Source organism: Zootoca vivipara, chromosome 8 (genome assembly GCF_963506605.1).
Source record: "Zootoca vivipara chromosome 8, rZooViv1.1, whole genome shotgun sequence".
NCBI lineage: Eukaryota > Metazoa > Chordata > Lepidosauria > Squamata > Lacertidae > Zootoca > Zootoca vivipara.
The window spans coordinates 25,631,316-25,641,315 of NC_083283.1; the positions used below are offsets into that span (position 1 = coordinate 25,631,316).

The following is a 10,000-nucleotide window of genomic DNA, read 5'->3' on the forward strand; positions in this document are numbered from 1 at the left end:
TTAAACTTTCAGTATCTGATCCATTTATTTTTATTTTTGGTTTCCTTATTTAGATTTTTTTATTAAAAAAAAAGGTCAGTGTTGTAACATTTTACATCAATTTATTTGTATATGATACCGCCAAAAGGGTAGCACAGCTGAGGAATGGTAGATACAAATGTTTATTGGAATGTAAATGAGATGAATGTCAAACAATAAAGGGAAATGACTATAGAGAAGGCATGGTATAAAGTTTTGTATCAATAAAAGTTTGTTTTCATAAAAGCTCAAATATATTTGCCTTACTAGTCTGTTTAAAAAAAGTTCACCAAACCGCTTGTATGAATAAATAGCCTGTTGAAGTTTGAGCTCAATATGATAATTTAATTTAATTTAATTTTCTGTTCATGTAGATAACTTTGTTTGACATGTGTTTTGTGACACTTAGCCCTTCTTTTCTACCAAGACTTCAAATGGCACAGGATGATGTGAAAATTTAACACAGGCCCAGAGTAGAAAATCTTTTCCTAAACTGTTCTTCAAACGTGGTGAAGGAGTGAAATCACATCTTTCTCACCCCTTAGACCACAAAACACCCACCAAATCCAACATGCTTAGGCCCATATTAGGTACAGTATACAGTTCTCAGATAAAATTCAGAATATCAACTGCATTATTTCAGGTTATGTGCATTGGATTTTACAGGCAAACAATCTGTGCAAATGTTATGCTGCTGAGTGCCTCATTACATATAGGAATACAAATAAGATTGTCCAATTTGACTTACAATAATCACAAATTGGGACAGATGCTTCTAGTCCTATTTGATGTTAGGAAAGAACTGGCTTTTCAGAACAATGAACATAGATATATCCCCCAAAGTAGCCTTTATATAATTTGTGGAGTTTTTTGTGGACAGCTAATGAGGAAGCAGCCAGGAATATTTAACCAAGCAGTCAGCAGGCTTACATCCCAGTCCTAAACCCATTAACTTGGAAGTCTGCCACTGGTTTGTTGAGGAAACATGTCTGGGCAAAGGGACAGGATGAAATTGTGAGTTGCATGCAATGTTGTCTTTGCACTAGTGGAAAGCCCTAGTGCAGGCTTCCTCAAACTCGGCCCTCCAGATGTTTTGAGACTACAATTCCCATCATCCCTGAGCACTGGTCCTGTTAGCTAGGGATCATGGGAGTTGTAGGCTAAAAACATCTGGAGGGCCGAGTTTGAGGAAGCCTGCTGAGTAGGTGGGGACACCAAACATCAGGTGATCCACCCTGCATGATTAGAAGTGCGTTCTGCTAGGACAGAGCCACCAATGAATATAATCCAAAGTCTATTTTGTTATTTCACTGCTGGGAGATGTACAATATACAGTGATGCAGGAAAGGGCTTTCTCTCTGGAGGGACCTTACTTGTGGAACAACCTCCCCTTAGAGTTATGCTTGGAGCAAACTGTTGTTTGGACACCAATTAAAAACTTGTCTGTTTGCCCAAGTATTCATCGGTTGCTAGTTTTATTGCTGAATAAAACTTGCTTTGCAGTTTTTAAGGACTTGTGGTTTTAAATTCTGTAGTTTTTATTTGCTCTTTTGGTTGATAGTTCAGGTCTGAAGAAGGAAGAGTTACAAACATATTGAATAACTAAAAACATTTTTGTTTAGCTAAGCCTACCCAGATGTTTAGAAAATCGATGCGATTCCTAATCAGATTTTAGTCTATTGTTATTTCAACTTTCTGTCTTAAATTATTCTTGTTAATTTTTTCTTAGTGATAGTTTTATTGTTATATCTTCTTTGTAAAACACTTTAAGGTTTTTTTAAAATACAATTAACTGATGTATAAATTTTATATAATCCATAAACACACACATATATAAATTTGATAATGCATTTCCCCATCTTTCCCATACTTCTTAATGTTATAACAGCATTCAGATGAAATTTCCTTATTCCAGCACCAGCACTTATGCAAAATGATACCTGAACTCTGCCAGAAAGGAGAGCAGAAGATGCTATATTATAACCCTGTTATAAATGTGGCTCTCCTACAGTATCTGCATTCTGGGGCTTAAGTGGTATCAAAAACTTACCTTGACTAAAAGAGTTGCTCAGTCTTGAAGCAGTTGTTCAAATGATTTGCTGCCTGGAGGAGGGGGGGAAATTAAGCAAAATGTTATGTGTGTTTTAGATCGCATCGAGAAGCATTCCACAATGCCAGACTCACCTGTGGATGTGAAGACGCAATCCCGGCTGACGCCCCCAACAATGCCACCTCCTCCCACTACCCAAGGAGCCCCAAGAACCAGCTCTTTCACACCCACAACGTGTAAGTATACCTTTATTTCCTATATTATTGATGTCAGGATTATTGCTCCATGCAATAATGAAGAAATCTGTCACACACACATATAATTACCACACGTATATGAGCAGTCATATATTATACGTATAAAGATATATGAGGCTGAGTCACATTCATAGATTTATGAATACTTTGAAATAGCAAGTGTTGCTTTCTTGCCCCCTGTAGTTAAAGTTCAAGCATTTTTTCTGTTGGTGAGAATTACAGAGAACTTTGTTCAGGAAGATTTTCATTTTTATTTTATAGTTGCATGGTATGTGTTTATTATGAATGAGAAGACCAGGTTGCTCATCCTTTTAAACCCATGCTAATCAAAGTTATGCTGGGGTGGTCCTCACCTCATGTCTTCTTGGCTTATCTAATTGTACACTCTCCCATCCCCCTGCTGAGGAAATCAACCTATGCGTGTTATTTTGGGAGTCTTCTGAAATTGCGATGGATGGGCTCAGTTCACATAACTAATTTGCACATTATGAAATGGCGTGTGAACCAAAATACAGCCGTCCCTTGCAATCTTCACTTTCCCAGTGCAGTTCTGCAAACAAATAATGTACACAAGGTAAAGTATGCATTAAAATGCATATTTTTAATGAAGCAAACACAGTTATATTGGGAAAAATCTGCAAAAAGGCATACAAAATTTGTATGCTAGTGGACGTTTCCACTAAAATGCTGATTAATTTTCATGAGCACGTGAAAAACATCACAAGCTGATGTGGAGAACTGAATTTAAGATGGAAAAAATGAAAAGCAGAGATAACATGAAATTGACAGATTCACCCATCCCACCACTCGCTAACCAACCTTGTCACTTCCAGGTTTAGAACTGGGTTGTCTTATTTTATTATCATGGGAACCTATTCTTACTGCCATCTAGGGAAGCCAAGAGATGGCTGAATTCCTAATAGAGGTATCTCCTGCCTCAGCCATCCTAATCTCATGTTCTCCCCATATTTTTTTACTACCACCCTGTGAGGTCAGGGTTGATGGGAATTCTGGTTTAAAACATCTGAAGGGCGCAGTGTTGGGAACATCTGTCCTATAGCCATATGATGACAGTGCTTATCACGTAGCACTTTTTCTCCTATTGTGCCAGTCCGGGGTGACTAACCTCTGCCCCCCCCCCCCAAGTGTTGTCATCCCCAACCAGCTTAGCCAATGGATGAAAGAGGCAATCATTTAAACACTGTAAAGTTTTGTTGCCAGAACATCAGGTAAGGTAGCCTGCACCAGAGCCAGCTGTTTGTCCATAGAGCCATTAGCATCACTAGCTCAACTGGGGATTTTTTTTTGGCTCAGGGATATATATATAATAGGATAGCTGTTCCCTTAAGGAGCTTGTGATCCAGAAAGCCAATGCCATTCAAAATCTCAAGAAAGGCAATGTTGCATTTTCAGCTTTTCTCATGAAAACTCGAGACAGAATGTAAAAAGGAAATGGGTCCAATATTTGAGACAGACTTTTTTTGGTGAGGGGTAGTGGTGGTGCAGAGTTCTTCTCCTGTCCTTTTCAAACCCACAAGACATACAAACAGTAATTATCAGTACCAAAAAACAACAACATCAAAAACAAGACAAAGTTCAGCTCAGCCCAACACTTAAAGTTCTACTAATTTGAAGATTTAAATGTTCATTCTGGAACCACGATGAAAAATTCCGTGTTAAAATAGGCAGGAAAAAAAGTAGGTGTTTGGAACCGCCCTGTGATCTTCAGGTGAAGTAGGGTGGTATACAAGTTTAATTAATTAATAAATTTATGCTGTTTTTTAAATAAAAAAATCAGGGGGACAAGTTAGGCAGATGGGAGGTAAGGACTGTAGGTCAATAAAGAAACAATACTTGGATGGCTTTAGAAGAGGATTAAACAAATCTATGGAGGATAAGGCTCTGAAGTGTGTGCCTCCATGGTCAGGCACAGTATGCTTCTGGACACCTGTTGCTGGGAATCACAGTGGGGGAGACTGCTATTACTCTCAGGTCCTGCTTTCAGGTGGGATCACAGGCATCTGGTTGGCCACTCTGAGAACAAGATGCTGGACTAGATAAGCCATCAGGCTCTTCTTCTGTTCTTAATACTTCCTCTAGACCTAAAATGTTTATGGCAGTTGACCTATGAAATGTTCAGTATGCAAGAAGCTACTGCCACATCATCAGACGTTTGCACTGAAGCCTGCCTTCAGATATATTCTGTTATAGAAAAGTATCAAGCTGAATAAGTGAATAAAAATATTTCATCTCTTTTCTTCCCCCTCCCTTTTTAGTAACCAATGGCACAAGCCATTCACCAACAGCACTAAATGGGGCTCCTTCACCACCTAATGGCTTTAGTAACGGCCCATCATCTTCCTCCTCATCGTCCTTGGCTAATCAGCAGTTACCACCAGCTTGCGGAGCTAGGCAGCTTAGCAAACTGAAGAGATTTCTCACAACCTTACAGCAGTTTGGCAATGACATTTCACCAGAGATTGGGGAGAGAGTGCGTACCCTCGTGCTAGGACTTGTGGTAAGCAAATAATGACAGCGGCTTTAATTTTTATTTGTCTTTCCAGACCTTTACTTGGGAGTTTACCTATTTATCTATATAGTAGGAAAAGGGATTCGTGTCTAGATACATTTATTCATTTCACTTCCCATCCCAGCCGCCTTCCAAGGCTGTTGGAAAGTGTTTACAGTCTCAGCTATGGTCTCATCCACACTAGTTTTCCTCAGTGCTAGGTATAGGCCTGTGCTTCCCTGATCCATGTCCGGGCAGGGCCGGTGCTAGGGTTTTTGGCACCCTAGGCGAGGTCACCTTCTGGCGTACCCCCCCCCCCAGTGTAAATGGCAGGAGGGATGAAAAGGGGCACAGAGCCCATGTTGCTGGCCTGGGCGGCGGACGCTGTCTCCGTGCCGCTGCCGGCGCTACTTCCTTTCTGCTCTCGGCCGCTTCCTGCTCAGCCCAGAGGTGCTCCTGCAGCCAATCAGAAGCTGCGGGTGCCTCTGGGCCGAGCGGGAGGAAGCGGCCGGAAGCGGCTGAGAGCAGGAAATAAGCGGTGCCGGCAGTAGCACGGAGACAGTGTCCGCCGCCCAGGCCAGCCTCCAGAAGGCGCGCACAGCAGCGGCGTCCTCCCCACAGTGCCTCTGTTCGCCAGGTGCCCTGGCACCCCCCAGCCCGAGCCTAGGGACGGCCCTGCAGGCAGTGGCGGGTGGTGGCGGGTGGCAGGCGGGCTGGCCAGCGCAGCGCCCCTCAATTTCAGCACTCTAGGCAGTGGCCTAGTTTGCCTTTATTAGCACGCCGGCCCTGTGTCCGGGCAGTTTTCCTTTGGCTCCATTGCTTTCCCCATGAAAACCTGCTCTTTAACGCTCTTGGCAATCCCCCAGAACTTGCTGCTTCTTTTGATCTAGCATTTACTGGCACAAAATGTGATGATGATCGCTAGCTTGGATGGCTCTAGAGGAGAATTAGCAATTGTTGTGCAAGGATAGAATCATCAATGGGTTATTAATTACAAAAGTAGAATGTGAAACCAAAATGTTACAGTGCAGAATTCTCCTGTTCAGAGAGCCACTCAGCCCCTTTCCAGCATACTCCATTCCCTCCCTCTCTACTCTCGCTTTTTCCATTTCCCCCACACATTCACTTGCTCAGCACCTGGTGCCCGCTAAGCATGCTCCGTCCTTCTTGGACGGCTTTTGGGTATTTTCTCCCCTTAGCAACAATATCTGGAGATCTGCAGGTTTCCTATCATGGGACTAGATGGATCTTTGGTATGATTCACCAGGCTATTGCCAGTCAGTGTTTGGCTTGGTGTAAGGCAGCTTCCTTTGTGAGCATGCAGAACCTTGGGTCACTTCCGTTTTCTAGATGACTTTTTCCTATTCTGTTCCTTATGTGTGAGGCACAAAACTGATTGCCAGTTAGACATTGTCCTCAGAGTAAACTACTCAAATATCCCGGACCCTAGTATAATATTAAAACTTGGACAGATAGTATAGTGTACAATGCAGTGGAAAAGATACGGTGGCAAAGCAGCTGTGCACTGTAACAGATAAAGTGCTGGTGCTTCCTATATTGTGTAATTGAATGTTGTTTATACAATAGGAATGTTATTCAGCAGTAACATACAGCAATTAAGAAAGTTACTGTGTGGAAAGTACTTTAGGCCTAATCTCTGTTGCCAAACATTTCTGTTATTCATCTTATTGAGTCAGATCTTTTTTTCCCTCCCATTCAACAGAATTCTACTTTGACAATTGAAGAATTTCATTCCAAACTACAAGAAGCTACTAACTTCCCACTGCGACCTTTTGTCATCCCATTTTTGAAGGTATTGCACAGACCATTGGTCTGGAAACTGTTTTAAACCATATTGTTGCTAGGTCACAGATGTATGTTACAGTTTTTGCTTTTTAAGAGCGAGGAAAATGAATCTACCATTTAAGGGCTCCCTTTCTTAGTGTAAGCGGGTGAGACTCTGTCAGAGTAACTATTTTATTTTCTTCCACTGCTAACTAGTCATGGAATCCATCAGCTCCCAAATTTATACACAGTACTTGGTACTAGGCATTTATAATGCAACACTGACTTCCCTGGTACATGGTAGAAGATTTGGGAGTTCGGGGGCAGCAGAATCCCTTTTCTGCACAACGAATGTTTCCTGTATTGAAGGGTGGAGAAGTCTTTAGCAAATATAGGATGCGTGGGAGACAACTTGAGCCAATTTGGTGGGGGGAGTAGGTGTATGCTTTGAGGGATAGACTGCATTCTGATGGCACTGTATTCTGCCCTCCTGATGTTTCCTTAGCTGTTGATTTCTGCATTTAATGTGATCTTTCACACGGTGAAAAAGCCACTTCTTGAAGTCCGGTGGAATCTAGGGAAAGTTCAATGCTAATTTCAAAGTTAATTATTTCTTGGGGGATGGGGAATCCATTTGCAACACGGTTGACTCAGACAATCACAGTAGTTTTGCACTGTAATTTCACATGACAAAATTGGGGTGGTGAAATTTGGGGTGGTATCCCACCATACAGTTCTTTCTTGCTCTCTGAAATTTAGCATGACATGGCAGTATAGCCATCAAAGAGCCAAAGTTCCATAATGCAGCAAGTAAGGTAAAGGGACCCCTGACCATTAGGTCCAGTCGTGACCAACTCTGGGGTTGCGCGCTCATCTCGCATTATTGGCTGAGGGAGCTGGCGTACAGTTTCTGGGTCATGTGGCCAGCATGACAAAGCCGCTTCTGGTGAACCAGAGCAGCGCACGGAAACGCCGTTTACCTTCCCACCAGAGTGGTACCTATTTATCTACTTGCACTTTGACATGCTTTTGAACTGCTAGGTTGGCAGGAGCAGGGACTGATCAATGGGAGCTTACTCCGTCGTGGGGATTCGAACCGCCGACCTTCTTATCGGCAAGCCCTAGGCTCTGTGGTTTAGACCACAGCGCCACCCATATCCCTTATGCAGCAAGTACTGCAGCGTAAAAGAAATGTTAGAAATAAGGAGAAATCGGGACAGAAGTGCTAGCATTAGCACCAGTAAAGCTAACATAATAAACCCCACATCTGATCCTGGTCTTTTCCATGCTGTCTTGTATTTGTACCCCCAGTTACAGCAGGGAAGTTGAGGTTCCTATTGGGAATTTGTATCTGGAAACCTGAAGCCAAGTCCTCATCAGGGTTCCGAGGGGATGAGAAGCATGTTCTTCTTTTGTTATTAGCCCGGTCAGTTTATTGTTGTTTGCAGATTTGACCCCTCCCCAAATCTGTCCATTTTTGCCACTGTATATTGACAGTTTTGCACCAACATTGTAGTTAGTGGCACAACCGTGGTGGGACAGTGGTGTAAATCCACAATGTTGACATATCTTTGGGCTCTGCTAGTATAAGTGAACTTTGTAGCAATCCTATCTTCATCTTTTTAGCCAGGGGAGCAAAGCACTGTGCCCTCTGGATTTTTTTTTGGACTCCTCCTGCCATCAGCCCCACCCTAGCATGGCTAATGCTTAGGGATGGCAGGAATTCTAATCCACAACATCCAGAAGCTACCACATTGGCTACCCCTACTTTGGCCATAAGTCAAGGATAGGGTTGTACTCAAAAAGGATTGTCATTACTGTTGACTCTGGTATTTGATATCAGTAAGTGGTCTGTTTTATCTGTGAGCCTGTCAACTGCCCTCCCTTCCCTTCAATATATACCTAAATGGAAGAACACTTATTTCATCCAAGAAAAGTGGTCAATACAAATGGATATGAATCTGTAAATTACAGTGGATTTAAACCTGAGCTCCCTTCACTGCTAGAGACCGTTAGATTGTCATCTATCTCCATTAGAGAACTAGTGGAAACCAGAAAACAAATAATGCAGTTCTTCTCCACTACTAAAGTTGGAGTAACCAAAACTTAACAAATTCATTCATCATTCTAGCATCCCTTGAACAGGTGAGGCCAGGTTGTCAGTCATTAGAATCTGTAGATAGGAATGCTTGAGGAATTCGATTTTGATAAATTCTGTTGCAAACTTATCTGCTCTGTAATTTACAGACTATGTTACCCTTCGACTTTCGTGCTTCCCAAATCTTCTGATGCATTTCATGGCTGGAAAATGTATCGAAATTCATTTTTAAATGCTTATTTCAAGGGGGGATACATTTAGAAATGCATATTTTGAGAGATACATTATTTAAAAATAGGTTTTAAGTATGAATTTTCATGTGTTTAAAATAATAATAATCTCAGATTAATGGAGAAATGAGATAGATTTATGAGTGAACAGTTGTAAAAGTGGCAGATTGTAGATAGACTGAGTTGCCCCCAAGTGTGTCAAATTACAAGTACCCTTAAAATGGACCATGAAGTGGCAGGACACTTCTCTATAATGTCTGGTTGACACAGGAAAATGAGTGAACAGTGGCGGGTGAAGATAGGTGTGATGAGGTGTCCTGTCCTTCCCCTACCCTCAGTTTTACTTTTCATTCATCATTTGTTTCTAACTAATGGCTTCTGCATTGTAGAATTTTTCATTCGTATTAGTAGAAGAATAAATCCCACAAGTGGTTTTACATATATGTGCAATAATTACACTTATCACACACACACACACACACACACACACACACACTATATCCATATGTGAAATATAAGCACACACATATAAATACGCCCACACGCAGATTGCTATGGATCTAAAGCAGGCATCCCCAAACTGCGGCCCTCCAGATGTTTTGGCCTACAACTCCCATGATCCCTAGCTAACAGGACCAGTGGTCAGGGATGATGGGAATTGTAGTCCAAAACATCTGGAGGGCTGAAGTTTGGGGATGCCTGATCTAAAGGTTCCATTAGACCAATGGGAGGTGTTTCCCTTTGTTTGTTTTTTTTTCAAATTTTTTTATTCTTTTTAACATTAGCAGAGTAACAGTACAATAACAAAAACAAGTAAAGGAATACATATACACACAAATACAAAACAGAAAAAAAAGAGAAAAATATCACAATTCTAAATCTTTATTCTAATCTTCTTACTTCGACTTCCTCTGCTCCCTACTCGCTGCGATTCACTATTAATCACATATAGCAATTCTAGCTCATTATCCATTTCTAAGATTACTATATCTCACTCCTCTTTTCTAATATTCTATAATTATATTCGTCCTCTATCTTTCTTCACTTTACTTT

General features: G+C 41.5%; 1 protein-coding gene across 6 annotated transcripts in view; it reads left to right on the top strand.

Moving 5' to 3' along the window:
- The window catches only part of RUNX1T1 (RUNX1 partner transcriptional co-repressor 1), a 157,375-nt gene that overhangs the window by 87,302 nt on the left and 60,073 nt on the right, over positions 1-10,000 (top strand). For all 6 annotated transcript variants that reach the window (XM_035126463.2, XM_035126461.2, XM_035126462.2 and 3 more), the window contains 3 exons: positions 2,167-2,304; positions 4,602-4,843; positions 6,558-6,647. In XM_035126463.2, coding sequence (XP_034982354.2) covers positions 2,167-2,304; positions 4,602-4,843; positions 6,558-6,647 — 470 coding nt within the window. The remainder of the gene's footprint in view (positions 1-2,166; positions 2,305-4,601; positions 4,844-6,557; positions 6,648-10,000) is intronic.